The sequence below is a fragment of the Penicillium citrinum genome, assembly GCF_028827155.1.
Source record: "Penicillium citrinum strain IBT 23319 chromosome Unknown utg000003l:1.0-4596430.0:1.0-4598250.0, whole genome shotgun sequence".
NCBI classification, from domain to species: domain Eukaryota; kingdom Fungi; phylum Ascomycota; class Eurotiomycetes; order Eurotiales; family Aspergillaceae; genus Penicillium; species Penicillium citrinum.
This window is the reverse complement of record NW_026622688.1, coordinates 820,834-844,545: the sequence shown is the minus strand read 5'-3', so window position 1 is coordinate 844,545 and position 23,712 is coordinate 820,834. Positions and strand designations below refer to the sequence as shown.

Genomic DNA, 23,712 nt, shown 5'->3' with positions numbered 1-23,712 from the left:
GCATAATGACCTGAACGAGATTTCGCAGCCCTTTTTAATGACAGCAACGGCCTTTGACGACTGTAACGATATGTCTTTTGAGATCGCTCTAGTCTCCATAAATGGACTATGAGCATTACTGAAAATTTGCAATTCATCCACCTCCGACCCGAAGAGAAAATGTGATGGGCTTTTTTCTCCTAACTTGGCTGTCGGCCACTTACAAATTACACATGGCCTGTGTATATTGTGCATCCTCGAGTTCATGCATACAACAACTTTGATGAACATGTATCAAGTTTGTGTTTTATTGATCTGGAAGATTCGTCGACTCCAATTTGGGACTTACATTCTTTTGCCACCTTTGCAGCATCTGATCGAATTCGTTGTTACTGTGAATATCTCGGAAGAAAAATATCAACAAAACTTCGGGACAACCTGGGACTGAATTCGATCATTTGCAATAAAACTCCACTCTCTACGAACATTCGACAGATTCACCTTTTTCCTTTCCGTCTCTCGCCTTTCAGTCATGGCACAGTTCACCTGACTTTAAAGATCAGCAAATAAACCATCAAACAGAAAAAAAAACCTTGGAAAAATCATTCACAATACCGCAAAAAAAGTCACTTCCAGCCTTATCCGCCTATGTTGCGATCCACACTCTCTATCTCTTTTCTGTTATTTCCCGTCAAATCTAGTCGTCTTGTCTTGCCTTCCCCTGCAAGTCAGTACAGATGCTGTCTTAGAAAATCAATGAGACGGCAGGAGAGCGAGCTTGACGGCGATCATTCAGCATCATTCCAATATTTCTCTTCGGCCACACCTATGTCTTCTCTTCCTTTCTGCATACAACCCCCCAGAAGGGAAGCAGAATGAACCAAATTCCCTTTTTTGTTTTCCGCTTCTGAACCGATGTCATGTCCCCCCCAAAAAAAGAATGTGCAAGATGACGATACATATGCGACCCACATAGACGAACCGAAATGAACGACGCACATGAACCTGCTGTTGGCCACGACATTCCCAGATGCAAGCACGGTGTTAGGTTCTTCTTCGCGCGAGCGTGCTCTCAATTTATCGATTTTTTCCCCTTTTCAACCTCTTTACTATTCCATCTTTATCATTTCCCTCATCTTCTTCATAATCGCATTTCCTGATATCATCTCCTGATTACCCGAGTCTCAGCATCAGCAGAGCCAAAAAAAACCCCCCCTGATCTGATCGACATGATTTTATCGGAAATCCCAGCCAAGCATAGAAGCTGCCCCCCTTTGTTCTATCCGGAAAAAACTCTGAGATGTTCGGGATACCCCTTCGTTTTTACTTGCCCGATCTTGTTATTTCTGCATGTGTTGTTGTTACTGTGAGCTTTTGCTCGGCTTGTTTTTTAGCCGAGATGATGGGCGATGGGTGCTCTTGCTTGGTTGCGAATCCCTTTATTTTATTTTATTTTCAACTACCGGACTTGATTCGAAGGTCTATTATTAGTCTTTGTCAAGTTCGACCAAGGACATTTCTTGACAGTTTTGTCGAATTTATTTACCATTTCACTCTTTTATTCAGTAGTTCTCTTTGATATCACGTGAAGTTGTAGCGTCTCGTATTTTCGTCCATGCCCTTTTAGGACCCCGATATTGAATGTGGGGATTGTCAAGTCAAGTTGAATATTTCTTCAATTTCTTTATTCTCGAGTCTTACACTTTACATATCCTTTTGTTCTAGAGAATAAGAATTCATAGAATATGGGAGACATCGGTTCATCCAACGGTACAACCGTACCTGATCCTTCATCCCTACCAGTCCTCTTCTTGTGAGTCATTCAGCACTTCTGAATCTCAGCCAAACACCAAACTAACAACAAAAAAGCGACATAGACAATTGTCTCTACCCACGCAGTACGCAAAGTCCCTCGCCACCTCCCCAAAAACATAACTAACAAAGCATACCAGGCAGCAAAGTCCAAGAAACCCTCTCCGAATTAATAGACACCTACATATCAAACCAACTATCAATCTCCAAAACCGAAGCAATAACCCTACACGCAAAATACTTCCACCAATACGGCCAAACAATCGAAGGATTAATTCGACACCACGAAATAAATGCCCTACACTATAATTCACTCGTGGACGACGCCCTTCCACTAGAAACCCTTCTCAAGCCAAATCCGGAACTGAAAACATTCTTGAATTCAATTGATAGATCGAAGGTTAGACTGCGTTGTCTTACGAATGCGTATATTACGCATGCTAGACGGGTTTTGAAGATTTTGGGCATTGAGGCTTTCTTTGAGGATGTTACTTATGTTGATTATGGGGTTTTGCCTTTTATTTGTAAGCCTCAGGCTGGGATGTTTGGGAAAGCTATGGTTGAGGCTGGGCTTGGGGTTGGAGATGTAGAGAAGTGTTTTTTTGTTGGTGAGTTATACGCTGGGAAATCCGACGTTAATTTTATTTGAGTGGTAACTGGTATTTTGCTAGATACTGGTATCTTTGTGATGGATCTTGCTAATGTGAGAGATTTTAGATGATTCGGTTGGAAATTGTGTTGGTGCGAGGGAATTTGGTTGGAATGCTGTTCATTTAGTTGAGGGTGGAAAGTCTAGTTCTGAATTCGATTCGCAAGCTCGGATTCAGAGGTTGGAGGAGTTAGTGGGGATTTGGCCTGATTTTTTTAAATAAAGGGTTGATTTTTGAGTGGAGCTTTGGAATTATGTAAATACATTCTACCTGGTGTACGTACAATATTAGGTGATAGTCCGATTGTTTATACATACATGTATAAAGCAGGTATTATAATGAGATTCATACACCATGAATTTCTATATACTATATAGATGACTCCATTCTATGTTCACTTTTTAATTCAACAACAGTCTTCGTAATATGATCATTCGGATCCAAAATAAATTCCCGACTCCCTTCCCTACGCGGGGACATAAGACTCGAAACATTAACCGATAGTACATTCTGATCATTCCCGTCGTCTCTGGAATGGAGTTCAATTGCACCTGATGCACCTCCCTTCAATGAACGACGATGTGCGATCTCCCCGTACCGTATGCTCCGTATGCCCATACGAGAGCACTTCTGGCAATCCAGGTGGATTGCCAGAAGTGTTGCGGTAATTGTAGGAACGGTCGTACGAGGCGCTTTTGAAGATACTGGTGAACATTGGACGGAGGGAGGGGGCTGATGCGGAGATTATGGCGACGTTTACTTCTATTTGGGACCAGAGGAGGATCCATCGGAAGGTTAATCAGTGTTGTCTCACGGATAGGTAGATGATTTAGAGAGAATTAAATATCTATATTGCGTCGTATGGTAAGGTGAGACCCTCGCAGGTTGTGTGAATACTTGCAAGAATCCCCCTCAGCGAAAAGAATGGTAAGTTACCAAGCCGAATTCTTTTCTAGAGGGTGAAGTACCTACTTTCACCCAAGGCGAGAGTTGAAGAAGCACGAGCGCCTTGAATATCTCGAGGCTATCCGATGCTTGGCTAGCAAGCCTGATGTCACTTGTGGATTCGAGAATGCAACCAATCTCTACCAGAGTTTCCAGGCCACGCATTCCCAGCAAACACCTGATATCCACTGGGTGGTAGGTGTTTGAAGACCTCTTGGCTTAAGTGGAGTATGCTGATCCCTGTTGATTGGGGTCACTTTGCCTTATGACACCGATACTTCACTGCGACATATGAGAAATACTTGAAAGAGGAGTGCGTCTATAGGGGCTCGGAGCCGTAAGCCAAACAGTCGCTTTTGACAAATCAAGATCCTTCTTTTTATTGATGCTACTCCGCAGGTATTGAAACTGGGCTCTTGATGCCTCTGCCACGGATAACTCCTCAATGGCAGTCTACAATTCCGAACTATTCGATGCCAAGTATGGCTTCGGAGGTAATGGACGGTTCGTCGATTCCACTGCAGATGAAAACCCATTCAACCTTACCGGTTGTACTGAAGGAGGCTGTGTGGAGGACGGTTCCTTCCGTGAAGGTCAATTTTTCCTGAACGTAAAGCAAGCCAAGAGTCAGTCCGACAGTCTTCGTCGTGACTACATTCCCTGGATAATGAACTACTTCACCCGCCAAAGCCTTGTCAACCATGTTGAAAGTCAGAGCGACTACGCCTCATTTGCCCGGGCACTTGAGAACATCCCATCTTTCACGCAACCCAATATCCACGGAAGTGGTCATTTCGGCGTTGGTGGAGTATTTGGGACATTGGGCAATTCTGCGCTGAGTCCCCGTGGTAGGTTATAAATTCTTTACTCCTTCAAGGGAAGAGCAAACTAAGGAACTCTGTAGATCCCCTTTTCTATTTGCATCACTATAACTTGGATCGTGTTCTTTGGAAGTGGCAGAGGAAAGATCTTCCTGGGGAGTTGCATCAAGTGGGTGGCCCTATCACTCCCATGGACTATGGTGGCAAGAATGTCACTTTGGATTTCAAGATTAATATCGGAAAGCTTGCTTCTGATGTTACTCTCAAGGAGCTTCTCCATTCTCAAGGGAGAGTCCTATGTTATGGATACCATGGTCTATAAACGTTGTGGGTCGTTTTCGGGTGAATAATTCTATTCGTCTAGTATTTTTCGGCCAGTAATGTTTGTCCTTTTTACATTTCCCTTCCGAGGTTGCAGAGTTGCCTCCTGCATATGACTTTTCTTAAGGGTCGAAGTCACAAAACACAAGCACCGAGTCGCGGAGTAAGCCATCCGCATGTTAAACACGGGTTTCCTGATTACTTTCGAATTATTGAACGGGATATTAGAAATTGAAAGACCGTGATAGAGGATAGACACTTCTAGACAAAGTATTTCTTCAATATAAGCTTACGATAACAGCCTCAGTCGAATGAACTTCTAGAGACAGGATACCGGCATGAGTCCGAATTACCTCAACCTTGTCTTCCCCCGTTCTTCCAAGCCGGCCATTTTCAGTCCAGTTCCAGCTGACACCTCCCCAGGATATCTCCGTCGTCGAACTAGCACCGGGGCCAAACAGTCGCTTCACCTCGGCGCTATGAACCTTCGAAGGCACCCGAAGCTCGAATTTCCGAGATGGACGAGGATAGTGTGTTGTAGTATTCCACTCATCCAAATTAATGACAACATATTTAGCCAGAATCCCGGCTTGATAGACCGCATAAGCGGACAGATCCCAGTGGTCTAGATTAATCGGGGCGATTTGTACATCCTTATGATGGCCAATCACATCTGCAGCGAGAATTTGTCCGTACAATGGTGGACGAACATGGGGTGCTTGGCCGTTATAGTGAACAGGGACCCAGCCTGCATAGCCGAAATTTGTTCCTTGGATGAGGTTGAAACGAGATATATTCTTCATCTTGTGAGTATTTCTTATTACGTTCATCGAATTGGTACAAGAAATTCTTACCTGGCTCATTCCGTAAAGTAAATAATCGGCCAACCAGAGAGAGCTTCCGAAAACACCCTCCACCTGATCCATGCCTAGATTAACGTAGTCGCTGTTTGTTTCGCCAAGCACAAGCTTGATGCTTGGATCGGCTTCTTTTATTGCTTTCATGTCAGGGATATATTGTGTAAGATTTCCGGCGACGGCAGTGTGGTTCATGAAGGAGTCTATGGCAGATTAGAAAGACACGTCGAATTGGTTTGGAGAATATATATACTTTGAAGTCGGACCCAATATTGATTTCCCGCAGCATATCTTAGAGAGACGTTAGCTATAAAACAAGCTTTTAAGACGATAATATCCAATACATACTGGTGAAGGGAGACCGTCTTGACATGGCCTTTCTCGTCAATTCCATCTTTGAATGCACCCGCGCTAGATCTGTTTAGCTATGGTAAAATCATATGAAAGGAATCCTTTTGGCACTCACGTAGAAAACCCATCACCCTTGTAAACAAATGTCAAAGCCTGGAACAATCTCCAAGAGTCAAGCCCATAAGGATTTCCTTTTAAAACATGCTTTGAAATGGCATCTGCATAGCGATTCCATTCTTTCACGTACTCCGCAGTGGTATAATTTAATGGCCGCACCATACCGGGGTATAGATCGGGCTCATTCCCAATTTCAAATGCAACGAGCTTCTCTTTGATGTGGCTGAGAGCTATCCTAGCCTCGGTGATAGCATTTTCGAGTCCATTGCTTTTGTTGTTGGCAAGATTGACCTGGAAGGTCCATGGTATACCGGGGAAATTATCAAGGCCTTCAAAAAATGCCTTGCCTATTGAAACTTCAATGGGGATACCATTATCGTATTCTTTTGATAATATGATTGATTCTTGTTGGGACGCATTGTAGATGGAACGATCTCTAATAATGTCAAGATTGTCAGTTTCAATAACGATTTCCAGAAATAAATTTCGTGCCTGAATTGCAACTTACCCCGAAGTACCACCAACTCGAATGTGGGGATGAGCACCGGTCTTTTCGTAGAAGAGATTTATTATGTCTCGAGAGAAGAGGTTCGGATGACTCTTGTTGCCTGTGTTTATTAGATTATGCTTGATATCATGGCCAGTGCATTGGACGACATACCAGCGTAGTCCGGAAAGAAATGAAATGGCAGAGAGAAAGAGGCAAAATCGTGTCCGACTGATTTCGACGCGCCATTAGGGACCCATTCGGGGGCATTTATCGCGATACTCTTTCCAAATACAGCTACAGCTGAGCTGCATAGTAACCATAAAATTAATGAACGCATATTTTAAAACGAAGCCGATACACTACTTGGATATGATATGCAATAACCTTCTGAAAACAACTTTTCATCAAGCCGCAAGCCAGAGCATATTTATATCATTTCTCCTCATCATTCAAGCGGCATACCCCGGATTACGCATCAAATCACGATATTCGCGGTTTGATGTTGCAATCAATTAGGGATCTCGCATCGGATGTCGGATCGGATGTCGCCTCCGCAAAACAAATCAACATGTTTGAAAATGCAGGAAAATGACGGGATAATCTGGGCAAGAATTGGAGAAACAGGTGAGCGAGGAAGTACCTGGTGTGTATACATATCTGCCTTTTACTAGTTCCGCTAGATTACGTAGAGGAGGCATCTGCGGTGCTTTATTAGTCGGGACGAAAGCGTGATCACTCCAGGGCTGATGAGCTTCAGTATATGTTTATGCTGAGCTCCAAGAGCACAAATTATGTAAATTAAGTTTTTCATAGTAGGCTCAAAAACAACTACATTAGATGCTTAACCATTGGTCTATGTGCTTCGAAAACGCAACACACCGGTCATCCACATATTTAGTATAACCATGCGCCGCAAGCACAGACAATGAACCCAAGATAATCCCTGAAACCCACCATGCAACATGAAAAGCAAATGGATCCGTACTCCAAGCCTGTCCGCTAGCCTCGTAAACACTCCCACTCAACGACGAATAAATGAAATCCCGCAGCGGATTGCGAAAAAGCTGATAAATCGTCTCATGAAGCAAATAAAGCGCGAACGAAATTTTGCCGAGATATTGCACAATGCGAGTATCGAGCGGTCGCTGCAGGCATCGGAATTCTGAAATAGCATAGACAAGCATAGCAGATCCAAGTTCTTTCCAACAAAAATGGTAGATGTGCCAGCGATCTTTCCATCGGGATGATTGGATATAACTTAGGAATTGATAACCTGGTGGGAGATGGCCGTCATTGCCGAGGCAAAGAAGGTAATATCCCGCGACAAATACCAAGACGACTCCAACCCGGGAAAGAAAGAATAATTTGCTGCTCGAACGTAGAGATTTGTATCCACGTTTTCCACCGCACAGGCCCAACCGCGCGGGCAGAGATAGCGCTGGACCGGGCGTATCTTCGAAATCTGCCAACTCCATCTCGGTGTCGATATCGAAATTTTCACGTGAACTATCAGCACCGTGTGCCTTTTCCGCGAGCCAAAGGCCCCAAATGAACCCAAATACATCCCAATTCCCCCACCAAAAGAAGAAAGCTCCCAGAATTGGGAGAACAATGAGTCTTACTTTTCTGCGCCATCCTGCAAGACCGACGATGAGCAGATATACCATATTCGATCCCCTGAATTCCAGTGGCATAGTCCATAATTGACCATTCAAGCCACCGCGATATTCAGATGCAACGACATTGATACTCTCGGCCATGTAGTTCATCAACCAGCAGAAGTGGGCCCATGGGTTAGACCAGGGCTTTGGTAGATCATCGATAAGACCCTGGTCAAATTCCCAGTGATAGAGGTCAAAGAAGTAGAAAATTTGCGCAATACTAGCAGTGATTATCACAGGTAGGTAGATGCGAAACACTCTTCGTACAATAGCAGATGACATGCGCTGAATGAATTGGGGACCATCGCGTGCTTTCAGGAGGCTAATTGAAATCGCGTAACCGGAGATCACCATGAAGAGAGTCACCATACCGTGGGCAGAAAAAAGTATTCGAATAGGTGGTAGCTGGGCAATATGCCTATTATACTCCGGTGGCTCTGTCCAAAACGAAACGAAAGGGTGCCAGACATCGCTCATGAAATAATGATCGAAGGCGACAATAGCCGCAGCGATGCCTCGTAGACCGTCCAACCATGTAGTGCGCTCCATAATAAGATGATGAAGATAGGTCACACCCTATCCTTCCCGTCTCTCTCTTTTGAACATGAGTTTCTTGTATGAATTCCGTTACTTCATGGTGAGAAAGGGAGGTGTCAGCTTATTTTTTAGGCCGACTGTTCAGTTTTGATATCTCGTTTTGCTGGACTCCACAATTCAGCCCCGAGCCCTCATTAACCAATCAACAGTCGTTCTATGCGACATAGTTCCTTTTCAAGATGGGCTTTTCCTTCTTGCGTTAGCTTCATCGCTAAAGTTCCTATTGAATATAACGAGGACAAAGAAAATAAGATCTCTCAATAACGATGTTGGTCATAGCGGGGATAAAATTGTATTGTACTTTTGACTCAAGGGTTCCTTAACGAACTCGTCGGAAAATTTATCCTCTGTACTAAACCAGTGTAAGATGACCGTTTGTATTTTATAGTAAGTAGCCAATCCGGCAATCGACAGGCTTGTTTTGAATTTAAGCAAATTGAATGTGATTAGCCAGAGGAAGATAGTTTTCGAGAATTAAATGCGCGCTAGGAGCAATTAAGTTGAAAATCAGCGTCAACCGTGGTCCACCGATCATCGCCACTTGAAAGACTTCAGCAATCCTTCGGGTACTTGTCATTTTAGTCATCTTTAAGACTCAAGAAGCACCAAAATGACGTCAAATGATCACATCCTGAACGCGGGGAAACCGGTTACAACTGTCGTTCCAGCACTATTGTACAGTACCTGATTGTGGACATTTCTTCGTGGTTATTAAATCCTGAAGAGTGGCGAATCCTGACACATTCTGATCGAATTTTCGAAGATATCTTAGAATTTGAGATGAGCGTGAAGATAACGCAAGACACCATCCCCTGCTCAGATCGATATTACGAAATCTTTTTCCCTCGACTAATAGGATAACATCACGAATCATACAGGGCATCATCTACGGTCTACATATAGTTGTACTCAAACGAAGTTCATTGTCTATTTGCCTTGTTTGTTCCATTTGATGACAATGCTCAGTCGTGTCCCCATTTCGCGTTTGCCAAATCAGCACACAGTAACAAAACCTGGTCGAACTGGTCGAGCATGTGATGAATGTCGATTTCGTAAAGCCAAATGCGATGGCACCAAGCCGGTTTGTCTTCAATGTGCTAGAGCAAATGTGCCATGCGTCTATTCCGAAACAAAGAGAAAGAGAGAAAAGGCCGAATTAGAGCGGATGACTCAAAAAGCCGAGAATCTAGAGAGACTACTTCAACAGATACTACAAGAAGTTGATTCACCTTTGGCGGACAAGATTAGGCAAACAGTCGTATGGCCCAATCTTTTTCTCTCTTGACTACTTACAGCAATTAACAATTCTTACAGAAATCATCGCCCGGGGTGTCAGAATCAAAGAATACTTTAAGCGGCCATGGCTCAGCTTCCTCATCTTCTGGTGCTTCGCTGGACGCTACAGAGGTCCTTGACGAAGATCCCAATCGGAGCAGAGCCAGTAGAGCAACAGGCTATCTCGGCAATCAATCCGAAGTCTCTTGGATGCGCAGTCTAAACATGCAAGCCGGTCTTGAAAATGGCGAACAAACTTCCCAAAATCATCCAACACCCCCAACATCATCAGTGAATTATCATGTCGAATCTCCCGTTTATCCCGCTTGTGAAGTAGATAATGTTTACGCTCTACCTCAGAGGGAAGTAGCAGAGCAACTATTTGCTATTTTCAGGGAGAGTGTCCACCCATCACTTCCCATCATTCGATTGGATTTGTTTACGCACCAGTTCATATCATTTTATTCGGGACAATCGAGTCTTCCTGGAAGGAAATGGCTGGCCATACTAAACTTGGTCTTCGCAATCAGCAGCAAATTATGCCAAATTTCTGGTCAAGATACTCAGAATTCAGGTCATTTATTCTTTTCGCGGGCGCAGATATTGAATATATCAGAATGTGTGGTGCAGGACCATGAGGACTTGCAACAAGTTCAGATCGAAGCGCTTGCCGCACTTTATCTTTTGGCTTCCATGCATGTGAATAGGTGGGTTTCTTCATTATTCACTAAACAATTTTATGTAAGGAACTAACAAGTTTTACTCAGAGCGTGGAAAATGATCGGTACAGCCGCTCGCGCAGGAGTGTCACTTGGTCTACATTTACGAGCGACTCACAACGATCTAAATGCACAAGCACTCGAGGCACGACATCGACTCTTCTGGTCAATCTTCAGTTTAGAAAATCTCCTCTCTATCATGACGGGCCGTGCATCCTGTTTAAGAGAAAGTACCTTCTCAGCACCTCCACCCCTTGCCTCAGAAGATATGCATCCCTTCACCAATGATGCGCTAAAGGATGGCCTTGATCAAGCATCTAAGACTCTACCAATGACCTGGACAATAGACCAAGATCATAAACAACTTGGATACCAACGGGAGTTGATAGGGACACTGAAAGCCTCAGACGAATTATACTTCTTCTGTGTCATCGATCTCATTCTCATCTTACATACAGCGTCCGCGAGAATCTACAGTAAAGAGTCGCTGAAGGCTGGATGGGGTGAGATTGAGAGTCGAATTGATCTTTACAATAATATCATGCTTGATTGGCGTGCCGGTCTCCCGGATTGCATGAATTTCGATACAGTGGATTTTGCCTCGGGACTGTCTACCAATGAAACTTATCGGATTTGTTTGGCTTTGCATTATAACAGTGCTCGGATTATTCTCAACAGACCGTGTTTGACGAGGAAGAAGAGCAAGGAAGGGTTTCAGGGCCATCTCTCTCGAACAAGAAGAGATATCGAAATGACGTGTCTAGAGTCTGCACTGGCAATTATTTCGATATTTCCTGAACAACCTAACACAATCTGGTACCGGGCTGTTACATGGTGGAGTGTTCTCCATTATTTGGTTCAGAGTACGGCTATTTTCCTGATCAATATAACCTACGCAGATTCATCGGAAGATTTACATCGGAGATCTAGCAAGGGTCATCCAGCAAGCGATGAATCCCGACACTCACCCGAGACTGTAAATCCGAAAGTCATCCTCGCTGCGACTGAGAAAGCTTTGCGATGGTTATACTATCTAGGCCAAACGGATGAATCAGCAAGAAAAGCATTTAATCTCTGCAATGACTGCGTTCGTCGAATGGGGTCCAAGTACGCCAAATTATGCGATCTCATAACTCCGAATCATACGTCCGACTCGGCCGGTTATGAAGTACCTACTGACGATGCCCATCAACAATCTCGGTGTAAGGAAAATGTGTCTCATGACCAGTTTGCTGGTACGGTCGACTTTGGCTTCGATGGCCATGAAAACGTTGGCTCTGTCTCCCCGGAGATGTGGTACACAAATGAACCAGAGCCCGTTAAGCCATGTATCAGGATCGATACGCTTGGAGATGGCACTGATATGGCTGACTATGTTCCCGACTCCGAATCGCCTACCTTTGATGACATTCTGCAAGGTCTCGCTTGAGGAAAAATGGGACATAACGATTATATGCAAGTCGACAGAGACAGAAAATCATTTCTGCACAGCTCCTTTTCGATGATGGAGCTTTTGGTTGGAATCGCGCCTACTAGTCTTTTGACATTCACCGAGAAAAATGACTGCGTCGAGTCTACTTGTACCAGTACAGGTTGGCCAGAAACAAAGATACTGAATTTCTACCGGTAATATAGTACTCAAATTGTAATTCATAATTCGTGACGCTACTATGTTACACATAAATGCTATGAAATAATACAATCATACACCATCACGCTCAGTCCCAATAATCTCAGATTCAATAGCACTCCGGATCGCACGCTCAGCTTCATTCGAATTGTCTTTAAAGACATGATCCATTTGCTCGAGGGTTCGGCCCTTCGTTTCCGGAACAAAGAAATATGTCCAAATACCAGCGAGAATACAGAAAACTGCGAAGAAAACGTATGCGCCATATCCTGTGTCTTGGACGAGAGGCGGAGTGATAAGGCCCTGTAGAAGAGATCGGTTAGGACCGAGGCTATGTGTAGAAAGTTAGTAAGTACTTACGATAATGAAATTGTTCAGCCAGTTTGAACAAGTAGATAGAGCGACACCCTTTGCACGAAGGGAAGAGGGAAAAATCTCGGATGGCATTGCCCATGGTACAGGGCCCCATGATGCACCGAAGGCAATCATGTAAAAAAGCAGGAATGCGGCGCTAACCCATCCTTGCGTTTGGTGGGCTGGCCAGTTATCGCTATAGATTCCGACCATCACGGCAATGATAATGTGTGCGATTGCCATGAGCACGGCGCCAATGATCAATAACTTGCGTCGACCCAGAGTATCCATTGTCCAGATACTAGTTGTCACACCGACTAATTGCAAGACATTGAGAACACCAGACATGATGAGCTGCATATTGGTGTCGAAACCGAAAGTGCCGAAGAGGGTTGGGGCGTAGTAGATAAGAGCATTGATTCCGACGAACTGATATTTCATCAGCATTCAAAGTATCAACATATCCGATCACTAAAGAAACATACCTGTTGGAAAAATGCCAGCATGACACCGACATGTGTTCGACGCCAACATCCCTTTTTAAAGCAGTCGGCCCATGAAGCCAGTTCGAGCAAGAAAGAATCTTTGCTAGAGCCGCTCTGTAGCTTCGGGTGCTTTTCGGCATTCATACGCTGATGGAACTTGACCTCGGATAGAATATCCAGATATTCCTGACGGATACGACGATCCGAGGCTGGCAAATTGCGAAGTTTGGCCAGGCTATTCAATGCCTCCTCATTACGTCCTTTGGAAGCGAGCCATCGAGGAGAAAATGGAAGGATGATTACACCGGCAACGAGAATGAACCCAGGAACCATTTGCAAGAGGAAGGGCAAGCGCCAGGACCATTCCCCTGCCATATAGCGTGTTCCATATGTGATCCAGTAAGCGATAACGATGCCGAGCACAATACACCACTCTTCCAAGACTAGGAGAGTACCCCTGCATTCAGGAGGACCTAAGTTCAAAAGAGTTAGTCTCGATTATGGTCTAGTAAGATGGCACTTGCAGCAGGTTAGGCGCGACTTACTGATTTCGGAGATGTAAAGAGGCGCAACCATTGACAGCATACCGATTCCCACACCACCGATTAATCGCGCCACAGTCAACATGGGATAGTCGATAGCGGCAGTTTGTAGAATAGAACCAATAGTGAAGATAATGACAGCCACAACGATTGAATAACGTCGGGAAATCTTGTCAGCGATCCAACCCTGGTTCAATGCGCCCAGTAAAGCACCCAATTCAATCATAGCAGTGAGCAAACCTTTCCAAAATGCACCACTTGAACTATCGATTCGAGGAAAGGTCTCGAGGAATTGGTCCATGACCAGAATGATAGATACCACGCCTTGGTCATATCCGAATAGCCTGGTTTTGGTTAGCGGCCTTCATCGGAAGTGTTGATTTGCAATCAGTTGAATGCATTTTGGTCAATACATACAGTCCTCCGAGCGTGGAGCATGCAGCACACATCAAGACGAAAGGGTTCTGCACCAAGCCACGCAGACCAGGTGGACCGTAGGGCTCCCGGTCCGCCGTGATGTCCTCCGCATGATGAGCGAAGCCTTCAGGGGTGAGCTCCTTTGTAAGATCTGGTTGGTCCGCCATTTGCGATAGTAACTTGAAGCGGTGATGATATACCCAAGAGATGATATTGAGGTATGCCCAGACTGGGGAAGAAATTGAGGAGCGAGTTCAAGGAGGCAATAATAGAGGAAATAATCGCCGGAAATGGACTAATTCGGAAATTAGTTACCTGTCCGGACTCAACGGGGAGGCCGCGGAAGATATTTATACATTCAGTCACCGTTTGTTCCGTTCCAGGTCCAAGATTGATTGAATAATGTTAGTATTGGGGCCAAAGACCGACTCCGGGCTGAATCCGGGATGTGCTTTGCGGGGAGACGCAGGCTAGTTGCGGTACGATCTCGGCGAGGATGACGGCAATCGACGCAAGAAGAACGAATGAGGCAATTATAAGGGAGGATCTGCGAGTAAAGTTGGGCGTGGGGGGGAGGTTAGAGTAATCTTGAGGATATCATTGGTGTTAGGGATGATGTGGGGGGGCAAAGATGAGACGAAAAGACAAAGAGGAGGGGATGATCGGTATGAGAAACAGTCGAAGAAGTAAAAGTCGGCGAAATGCTTTCTATCAGCAACTATGGAATAGTTAAGATGCTAGTAAATTGTGTTGAAGGTCATTGGCGTAGTTAGGGCTTGTGTATAAACAGGTTTTTATATAGTTCCTTTTCTCACCAACTTGGACACCCTTTTTCTGTTCTCTTTTCTTTCAACCTTGACTTGAACCCTGAGTGATATCGACCTGTCTACTCCAAACTACCCCGTCTTTCCCCAGACTATCACCCAATCCGTTCGTCAATCAAACTTTCTCCACTCGGGCTGACTCCGAGCAGCATGAGGGTATTTGAATACCCGGCTGCAGCCAAGATGGAGGCTAAGCATATTCGATGGTCTAATATTTGAGTATACTACTAGTAAACTAGTACACTCTCTATTCTCTATATCATTTATCCCATCACCATTATCCATGCTATATCCATGCTAAACAATTGTGTCTTGTGATGCTCCCCACGGGGTAAACGGGAGCCTTCGGAGATTCTCCTGCCCGACCCCCGCCGAGTGGATCTTCTCTTCTTTTTCTCCTCTTCATCTTTTTTAAACCAAACAGCGTCTTCTCTTCCTTCTTCCTGCACATCTTCGGAGTCCATTCTCCGAAATCCACCACGGATTTCACTTTCCGAACCGACGTCACTTCTCTTCCTTTCCCTTCCTACAAACCATCCACCAACCAAACCAAACCCTTCCCTCGTCAGCATATCAAAAAAAATAAATCAACCATGGCTTCCTTCATGGAGGAGCTATGGTCGAGTATCTTCACTCCAGGCCCCACTCCCGTTCTCCTCGTCGCGACAAATGTGACCTTCGCCGCCCTTCAACTGGTGTTATTCGGCCTACTCTTGGCAACGTCTAGTTTGCACTTCGTCGCGCTCTCGCTGATTAGTGCTGGACTGTGGTATTCCATCAACTGGTTTGCCCGGGAAGTTCGCGCGGCGCAAGATGCCCAGAACGCCGAGAAAGAGAAAGCCGAGGCAGAGACTGCAGCAGAAGGAGAGGCAGACACCGGTGACAGGAAGAAGGAATCCGGCGATAATGAGGGCCTCGGCGGGGGCACGTATGCCGATAGTGAGACAGAAACCGAGTCGATCGCTCGGGGCAAGACGGGGCAAACCGGTATGACAACGAGCAGACTGCAGCCGGTCGACCTAGACCCTCGAAAGCGCGTTAGCTCTGGTGGAGATAGTTCTGGATATGGAAGTACTGATAGTGAGTGGGAGAAGGTGGATGGCAAGGCGTGAATTCAGTTCACAACCCCCGGCCGGATGAGGAGATGGTGGTACCATTTATCAACATTGTCCGTGCTTAGTGAGGGTGGGACAAGAGTATTGTTGTGTACTTGGATTTCTCGTGCCTTGCATTTTGGTAATCTTGCGTCTTTCCACATCTCTCTACGTTCTTTACTCGAGTTCTTCCAGCACAGCATGAGCTCTGGTTGATATCCTCCCCGACGATGTTTAGCTTACGCGCTCTGAGTGGCATTGATGATATGTTTATATAGAGCCCCATTCTGTTTATTACATTTCTATACCCTGGAAGCAATTCTATTCCCTGTTTATTATTCTCCGACGTTTATTTTCTATTATTTATTCTCTACTCCCCCCGACTTTGGATTTGTTTGGATTCTTTCGTAGTTGTGTTGCTGTCTCCACGTGACCCCGCGGGCGACAAACAAAGCAACTCGCAACTTTCACCTGTTACTTTTTTTGATTTCCTGAAGAAATACACCTCCCCCTCGCATTTCTTCCCTCCGAACACGCTGATGTGTCAATCTATCAATATGCTCAAATCGTGATTGTACCATGTTATCGACCGTCCCTCTCAATACGAGCCGCCGACGCGTGTTCGGCTCGGTCTTCTCCCCCGCCTCTCTTGAAGCTCGTCCGCCGCTAGCGTCCAGTTTTGATCATGACCAAGCTGCTCTTGCTTCGTTCCAATCGACCACCTCTTTTGCGACGTTGAAGGATTCTCAGACGGGATCTTTTTATACAGCTTTATCGCAGGAAACGCCGGATACACCTTCAGACCGAGAAACATGGGATCACGCATGGGCTGCAGCAACAGCTTTTCTGTCGATTCCAGATTTTGGATTTGATTCAATTTATGAAGCTCGGGGTACGGATGGTAGTGAAACGCTGAAGGAATGGAATAGACTCACGCCTCCGTCAAAAGAGACCGCCGACGCCCTCTCTTATTTGGCCGCAGCAACACAATATTCAGGCACTTCACAGGGCGGAACTGCTTCGAGGGATTTGTTCAGTTGGTATGGCGAGGAAATGCGACGGCATTTTCTGACGAATTTGCGAGAAGGTCTATACGAGGTATGATTTGAATGAGAGGCGCTTAGTACTTGGGATTATTGATTGATTGGGTTATAGGTCCTTCGCGGTTCGCAAAAGGAAGAATTGCTGCGTACCATCGTTGCTTGTCTTCAACTAGCCTTCCGGATTTATTTGGCCCCTGTTCGACACTACCTCTTACCCTTGGTTTCTGCCTCGGATCAGGGTCGCATTTTCACCCAGCTTCAACGGGGCTTTCATACGGTCGTCTCTTATTCTTTACCATGGCTACAGATTTCGCCATTACTGGCACAGGAATTTGCGCGAGATGCTCTGATCATCCTTGGTATTGACACTTTGATTGAAGAGTCGGATGAGGATGACGAGGATCAGGATGAGATGGAGATGGATCGCGAATACTCGGTCTCATATTGCGATTGGAAGCAAGCCAATGCCGAAACTCGCGCTCGGATAATGACAGAGCATGAAAATAACGACGTGACAATGGCTCGGGATCGTCTGCTAGCTTTCCTCAATGGCTTACAGCTCGTCGGCCTAGGCGGCGATAAAGCTCAGAAGGTCTTTGCCAGCGTCATGAATATCATGATGACTGAGTTTATACGCGCCGCCTACACAGGGGAATGGGAAACACCGACATCAGTTTTGCAGCATTTACGTCACTGGGTTGAGAATGTCTTTGCTCGTCTTGCTGTTCAGGTTCTGAATATTATTCACACCCAGCCGAGTAATCAACCTCCCGGTACATTGGACGTTAGTTTTGCTGACGTGGAAAAATGGCAAGAAATTGCCGTCTCTCGTCTGGGTGCACTACGGACTAGTGAACTTTTTGAGGTCATCGTTGAGTGGCCTGCTAGCACGGGAGCTATCGAGGATTTGAAGCATTTCACAACGCATCCATCTGCTCGAGCTTATGTCACGCAAACGTTTATTACGATTTTGAATCAGCGACTTTTACACCCTGGTGCCTCAACCGTTGAAATTTTGCAGTTGTACATTTCAATCATCCGTGCATTCCACCTTCTGGACCCAAAGGGTGTTCTACTCGACCGCATTGCTAGACCTATTCGAAGATACTTGCGTGACCGTGAGGACACGGTAAAGGTGATCGTTAGTGGTCTTCTGGCCGAGCTTCCAACTGGCGATGCCTCTGGTCTGCCTTCCAGCCATGATACCTTGATCGAGCTTTCAACAGAGCTCTCCAAGGCTCACCAGCTTTCTCTACAGAGTAACACTAGTGAATTGGACTGGGACGATGCGAATTGGATGCCAGACCCGATTGATGCAGCTTCAGACTACCGAAAATCGAAGAGTTCCGATGTCATAGATAGCCTCATCAGCCTCTTCGATTCCAAGGAGACATTCGTGAAAGAACTACAAACCCTTCTTGCCGGCCGCCTCCTCCAAAAGCGTGAGAATTTTGACCAAGAGATTTCGGTTCTGGAGTTATTAAAGATCCGGTTCGGCGATGCAGCCTTACAGGCCTGCCAAGTCATGTTGCGGGATATCTCCGACTCGCGACGGGTCGACCAGTCAATCCGACATGATCAAGGTCTCTCTAAACCACCATCACGTCCTCATCCAAAACGCCCGACCCCACGCCTTCATCATCCAGATCTACACGCAAAGATCCTCTCCCGCTTTTTCTGGCCAGAGATCCAAGATCAAGAATTCAATGTCCCAGAAGAAATTTCCTCCCTCCAAACCCGTTACGCAGAAGGATTCGAGTCTCTCAAGCAATCTCGCAAGCTGACTTGGCGCAATGGACTCGGCCAAGTCACTGTCGAGCTGGAACTTGGCGATCGATCTTTCTCTGACGAAGTAACAACATGGCAAGCAACTGTCATCCATGCCTTCAACTCAGGGTCTACAGAAACAGAAGAGCCCGTTTCAAAATCCGTTGTTGACCTCTCCGCCGATCTCCAAATGACCAGCGTTCTCGTCCGCAGCGCCTGTCTGTTCTGGGTAGGCAGACGAATTCTCACCGAAACAACTCGCGACACCTTCCGCGTCCTCGAGTATCTACCCACAGATGAAGAAACCGCCGAAGACTCAGCCAACACCGCCGGTGATGGCGGCATGGCCGGTGACGCAGGTAACGCAGCAGCAGCCGCTGAAGCCGCAGCCGCAGCCGCAGCAAAGGAAACCGCCGAAGCGGCAGCGATGGAGAAAATGAACCTTTACTGGCAGTTCATTCTCGGTATGCTGACGAATCAAGGCGCGATGAATTTGCAGAAAATCGTGATGATGTTGAAGATTGTTGTTCCGGGTGGATTTCCGTTTAGTAATGAGGAGTTGAGAGAATTTTTGGCTGGGATGGTTACTAAGGGGAAGTTGGAGATTATTAGTGGAGGGAGTTATAAACTTGTACATTAGTTTATTTTTGAAGTGGTGGCTAGTATTTCTGAGTGTCCTACTTTTAGCCATGGCGTTGGCGGGTGGATTTTATACCCTGTTAATGAAGTGCTTTCTGACCTGAATTGTAGTTTGCCATACAGATAGGTTCCAACCTCAGTGCTAGCCATGATGCACGTCCGACTCGTTCTAGCATAACATGATTTCGTATCTACAGACCTACTCTCAACAAAGAGAATAAAATCAACAGAATAACAATATCTGATCATGTTTCAATCCGTATAAACCGAATATAATCTAACCTCGGCACTAATGTACTTGGTGTATCCGCAACTCCATTGGTGGATATCCCGATTGATACCCCACTACCACTCATCTCCACTCAAAAGGCAAAATTTTCAACATTTTCATAATATCACAGGCCGGCTGGCCCAATGGCAAGGCGCTTGACTACGAATCAAGAGATTGCAGGTTCGACCCCTGCGTCGGTCAATTTTTTGCTAGTTTTAATGACCTGGGTGTGAAGATTAATACCGAAGATGCTTGGGTGATGTTTCTTTTTAGTCTATAGAGGAGAGGAGAATTCCAAGCATTCAATTGACTATTCCGAAATTGTATTTCTTAACTTATACTTCATGAGTAAAGACATCGTATTTCAAAAGATAACTCCCATGAAAAATAAACCTCATATCAAGAACTGGGGGAAATTCCTCAAAGTACTTTCAACAAGATCATCCGGTCCCGTACAAAACATGATTTTCGTTTTTTCAGGGAGATCTCTACAGAGATGAATGATATTCTCGAAAAGGATTGAATATTGAACCTTTCCGCGAATACACCATCCAATTAGAACACCATCCCAATCTCGTTGATGGAGTTCTTGTTTTAGATTCTCCATAGCGATTGGTTCATTGTTCATGTCGAAATCAAAGGCAATGTTGTTGAATCGCCCCTCTTGATCGGGTCGTTTAGACCAGTCTTTTTTTATGACGGATTCGAGGGGGTTACCGGTGAGATGGTTGCTTAGACTGATTGTTATGATTTGGATTTTGTCCGTGTGGGACATTTTGCTGTTTGTTTGGATGATCAGTTAGGATTCTTGGAGTATAAGATTTGTTCGAATTTGGTAAAAATTTACCTCTATCATGAAAAGATGGAAGGATGATTATAACACTTTCAATATTGAGATACTGAATCGGATGGTCTAGTAATTGCATTTCGGTATTTATAACTTTTCTCCTCGTCTACAGTAAAGTAGAGGAGTTCTGATTCTGCTTTGAAATCAAACTTACATTCCTCATATTCTGATTCAACCAACCTATTAGATGAAGACTGATGATAACAGAATGGGAATCTTATGTAGAGCAACGTCCATTCAGTGCTTGCCCTAATATTGTAAAGATCCACTTGTCGGCCGCCGTCAGCCGCCAGCCTTGGAACGACTTGGCATTGCTTTTGAGTTTCCGAGATAAATTTATGTCATGGTTGATACCAGCTGATTATCATGTTTGTCAAAGAGGCACACTCATAGTACTACGGTTAGCAGTATCTATTATTTCATTGAGCCAATGGCTATAGGACTAGTCATTGTGCCCCGGGGATCTATGCCAATGGGAACGCAAGCATAGTCCTAGTAGATTGTTCGGACTCTAAGGTTGTTGTCCTGGTGAGTCAGTCTGAACATGAATAGGTACGTAGTAGCAGCAGTAGCCCTATACAAATCCATGCTACTAATCGAGAACTCTCTGGATGTCAATCATGGAAATTAAAAATACAGGTATCAAAAAAAGAAAAAGGTATCATTTAGAAACTATATCTACACAATCATCATAAATCATCAAACAACACTGAAACATTTTACTCCGCATCCAAAGGCGCAACAGGCGCTTGATCATCAACCTGAATACCACCCCGTTTCTTCTCATTACTATCCCAAAACGGCAATTTCCAACCTCCCTCATGTTCAGGTGTCGCCAACCAAAGACGCATAAGGTGTCGACGCGGTGTAGGCGGAGCATGATCAACATAAGCAGTACGCGCATGAAGAATATGCGAATTGGCCAGGAATTGAATATCTCCTACTTCAAGGATCATGTGCAGGGATAATCGGTTACAGGTTTCTTCGAGGATTTTCAGAGCTTCTTGTTGTTCGTTTGAAAGTGGGGGGGATTATTCCTGCGTCGGAGAATCGGGTCAAAGAGCGGACGTAGTATGGGTCCCATCTGGATACAGTAGTAATTAGTATTGCGGGTTGACCTCTAGTACAGGGGATGAAAGTAAGGTGGATGAGATGAGCTTACTTAGTGTAGACACGGCCATTCTCGCCTCGTTCAAGGTAGATAACGCTTGTACGGATATATTCTTCTTGACCCTGACTTGTTTCGCCTTTACGGTCGAAGTACCAAATTGGTTCGGTTAGAGTTTTGAGGACATCGGGTCGTTCTACTGCGAGAGTGTTGTAGACGTGGTGAGATGAGACGATATCCGATTCCCCGCCTTCAAGGGCTCGGGCGATACAGAGTAATCCGACAATATCAGAGTCATCGGCGTGGAAGAATTGGCTGTAGTAGAACCGGGGTCAGTTTGTTTTCCATTGATTACCTGATGAAATTTGCAAAGTATGGACTGTGCTGGTGTGAGCTTACCGAGCGTTTGTGCGGTAGATGCGGACTTTGTCGATTTGAGTTGAGTCTTCGCCTAGATCTTTTACATGACCTAGGACGTGACCGCGACTATTTTGACTGACGAAGTATCCCAGGTAAGTACCCAGACCCATGTATGCGACGGCGGATTTATGGTTTCCCCATTTCTCAACGGGGAAGCCCTTGAAGAGAATGAAGCCTTTTCCATCGATGATATCCAGTCGGAGGCTTTCGAGATAGTCGGCTAGATTTGGGAGACGGAAGTTGCTCTGATTAATTGTTAATTGTGTGTCTGGCACGTATATACCGGTCCAATGATTTTGAATGATTAGATTATTCTTACCTTAGAGATACCAGTGAGGGGAGTCTTTGAAGCCAGGAATGCATCAGCCGCGGTGCTGAGCTCATCGATCTGTTCCGGGGTGAACCTGTGAGTCCATTTCTCCGGGTTCTCGCGATAGTCCTCGGCCTTCCAGACAGTTGGACCGGTAATTTCACGAGGGAAGCGGTCGAATGGCTGAATGTGCTCGTAGAGAGGAGCATGTTGACCAGTCGTCCTCAAACCATCGGGAAAAATGTCCAGCGGGGCATCCAATTTGTGGGGTGCAGTTGGTAGGGCGTCCGTGAGTGCTGGGGCCATGGTGTATACAGTACACTATAGTATAGTACACTGGGGTACTGCGGTGCTAGCTTAAGAAAAAAGGAAAGAAGAGTTTGAATGTACTGAGAAAGAAAATAAAAGTATCAAAAGGCTGTTCGCTCCTCTTATACTCTCGTCATTCTTTTCCCGGCCGAGATTTACGATGTCGTTATGTCGCTGAGGAATCGAGTGGACAGTATGGCGTGCGAATTCGGCGGGGCATAATGTGATAGGACGGGAATATTCTACTACTGTATATTTTGCGGATCCTTTGTGTACTACAGTGCATACATAGTACAGAACACGAGAATAAACCAGGGTAACGCTAAATTCGAGGATTGGGTCAAATATTGGGGATTGGAGAATGTGGTGGTGTTGGCTGATTGGAAGAGGAAGATGGCGCAATTGGCGGGGGTTGATGTTGTGATGGCCGATCGGAATTGTATAATAGTCGTCAATGGGATGTGAAAAAGTGGTTGAATTAAAAGATTCAATTTTTATTTGGCTAGATTGTTTTTATAATTAAATGCAATTGCTAGGAATGAGTAACTACGAGTTGTGGTGTTGAAAGAATTATAGTATAATAATGTATTAACTATGTAGACATTGAGGGCGGAAGTATACAAGTGCATGGACTGTTCGGGTCATCGGCTCGAGCTATCCAGGTACATAGTTCCAAGGTTCCAAAATTGAATCAGGATCAGCTTTGAAGCTGATTAGCATATTTAAAGAGCTACTCGGCCGATAATCAGCACTCGATTTTAAGATTAAGTTAAGTTTGGCACTGAGGTTGGTCTTCTATCCTACCTAAGTCCGAGTCCGAGTGCAGGCACTTGGACTCGGGACTACTATACCTTCAAGTTACCAAATTGAAATATCCCGGTACACTCAATAGCCGAGGTGGTCTAGGAATTCATATGAGTCAATCATATACGAGTTTACTCATTGAGAATCACCTCGACTTCCATTATCATTAAACAGTCACCAAGATAGGCCAGTCATTGCCTATACAGAACGCGTTATCCTCGCCAGGGCATACATTGATAGAAGCCGAGGTCAA

At 45.2% G+C, this 23,712-nt stretch overlaps 11 protein-coding genes across 11 annotated transcripts; 6 read left to right on the top strand and 5 right to left on the bottom strand.

Moving 5' to 3' along the window:
- Nucleotides 1–1,724: 1,724 nt before the first annotated feature.
- Nucleotides 1,725–2,663, top strand: N7469_003576 (uncharacterized protein; the record flags this gene model as incomplete). The annotated part of the gene is made up of 3 exons (XM_056642496.1): nucleotides 1,725–1,792; nucleotides 1,924–2,399; nucleotides 2,509–2,663. The coding sequence occupies 3 exons, from the start codon at nucleotides 1,725–1,727 to the stop codon at nucleotides 2,661–2,663; spliced, it is 699 nt and encodes a 232-aa protein (XP_056501908.1).
- A 347-nt stretch (nucleotides 2,664–3,010) lies between these two features.
- N7469_003575 (uncharacterized protein) lies at nucleotides 3,011–3,593 on the top strand (the record flags this gene model as incomplete). Its single annotated transcript, XM_056642495.1, has 2 exons — nucleotides 3,011–3,105; nucleotides 3,425–3,593. The coding sequence occupies 2 exons, from the start codon at nucleotides 3,011–3,013 to the stop codon at nucleotides 3,591–3,593; spliced, it is 264 nt and encodes an 87-aa protein (XP_056501907.1).
- Nucleotides 3,594–3,831: 238 nt separating this feature from the next.
- On the top strand, nucleotides 3,832–4,529 carry N7469_003574 (uncharacterized protein; the record flags this gene model as incomplete). The annotated part of the gene is made up of 2 exons (XM_056642494.1): nucleotides 3,832–4,234; nucleotides 4,291–4,529. The coding sequence occupies 2 exons, from the start codon at nucleotides 3,832–3,834 to the stop codon at nucleotides 4,527–4,529; spliced, it is 642 nt and encodes a 213-aa protein (XP_056501906.1).
- Nucleotides 4,530–4,806: 277 nt separating this feature from the next.
- Nucleotides 4,807–6,647, bottom strand: N7469_003573 (glycosyl hydrolase family 79 C-terminal domain-containing protein; the record flags this gene model as incomplete). The annotated part of the gene is made up of 6 exons (XM_056642493.1): nucleotides 4,807–5,588; nucleotides 5,639–5,676; nucleotides 5,734–5,796; nucleotides 5,852–6,289; nucleotides 6,362–6,461; nucleotides 6,515–6,647. Coding segments are annotated over 6 exons (1,554 nt in total), but the record flags the coding sequence as incomplete, so codon positions are not given.
- A 529-nt stretch (nucleotides 6,648–7,176) lies between these two features.
- On the bottom strand, nucleotides 7,177–8,553 carry N7469_003572 (acyltransferase family protein; the record flags this gene model as incomplete). The annotated part of the gene is made up of 1 exon (XM_056642492.1): nucleotides 7,177–8,553. The coding sequence occupies one exon, from the start codon at nucleotides 8,551–8,553 to the stop codon at nucleotides 7,177–7,179; it is 1,377 nt and encodes a 458-aa protein (XP_056501904.1).
- Nucleotides 8,554–9,559: 1,006 nt separating this feature from the next.
- On the top strand, nucleotides 9,560–12,024 carry N7469_003571 (uncharacterized protein; the record flags this gene model as incomplete). The annotated part of the gene is made up of 3 exons (XM_056642491.1): nucleotides 9,560–9,859; nucleotides 9,916–10,583; nucleotides 10,644–12,024. 3 exons carry the CDS (start codon nucleotides 9,560–9,562, stop codon nucleotides 12,022–12,024), a joined length of 2,349 nt encoding a protein of 782 aa, XP_056501903.1.
- A 273-nt stretch (nucleotides 12,025–12,297) lies between these two features.
- On the bottom strand, nucleotides 12,298–14,190 carry N7469_003570 (sugar porter family MFS transporter; the record flags this gene model as incomplete). The annotated part of the gene is made up of 5 exons (XM_056642490.1): nucleotides 12,298–12,528; nucleotides 12,586–13,008; nucleotides 13,065–13,537; nucleotides 13,610–13,950; nucleotides 14,024–14,190. 5 exons carry the CDS (start codon nucleotides 14,188–14,190, stop codon nucleotides 12,298–12,300), a joined length of 1,635 nt encoding a protein of 544 aa, XP_056501902.1.
- Nucleotides 14,191–15,440: 1,250 nt separating this feature from the next.
- On the top strand, nucleotides 15,441–15,959 carry N7469_003569 (V-type ATPase assembly factor PKR1; the record flags this gene model as incomplete). The annotated part of the gene is made up of 1 exon (XM_056642489.1): nucleotides 15,441–15,959. One exon carries the CDS (start codon nucleotides 15,441–15,443, stop codon nucleotides 15,957–15,959), a length of 519 nt encoding a protein of 172 aa, XP_056501901.1.
- Nucleotides 15,960–16,520: 561 nt separating this feature from the next.
- N7469_003568 (anaphase promoting complex subunit 2) lies at nucleotides 16,521–19,391 on the top strand (the record flags this gene model as incomplete). Its single annotated transcript, XM_056642488.1, has 2 exons — nucleotides 16,521–17,039; nucleotides 17,097–19,391. The coding sequence occupies 2 exons, from the start codon at nucleotides 16,521–16,523 to the stop codon at nucleotides 19,389–19,391; spliced, it is 2,814 nt and encodes a 937-aa protein (XP_056501900.1).
- A 1,836-nt stretch (nucleotides 19,392–21,227) lies between these two features.
- Nucleotides 21,228–21,464, bottom strand: N7469_003567 (uncharacterized protein; the record flags this gene model as incomplete). The annotated part of the gene is made up of 1 exon (XM_056642487.1): nucleotides 21,228–21,464. The coding sequence occupies one exon, from the start codon at nucleotides 21,462–21,464 to the stop codon at nucleotides 21,228–21,230; it is 237 nt and encodes a 78-aa protein (XP_056501899.1).
- Nucleotides 21,465–21,480: 16 nt separating this feature from the next.
- On the bottom strand, nucleotides 21,481–22,652 carry N7469_003566 (Taurine catabolism dioxygenase TauD/TfdA; the record flags this gene model as incomplete). Its single annotated transcript, XM_056642486.1, has 4 exons — nucleotides 21,481–21,592; nucleotides 21,671–21,931; nucleotides 22,016–22,281; nucleotides 22,356–22,652. 4 exons carry the CDS (start codon nucleotides 22,650–22,652, stop codon nucleotides 21,481–21,483), a joined length of 936 nt encoding a protein of 311 aa, XP_056501898.1.
- Nucleotides 22,653–23,712: the final 1,060 nt, after the last annotated feature.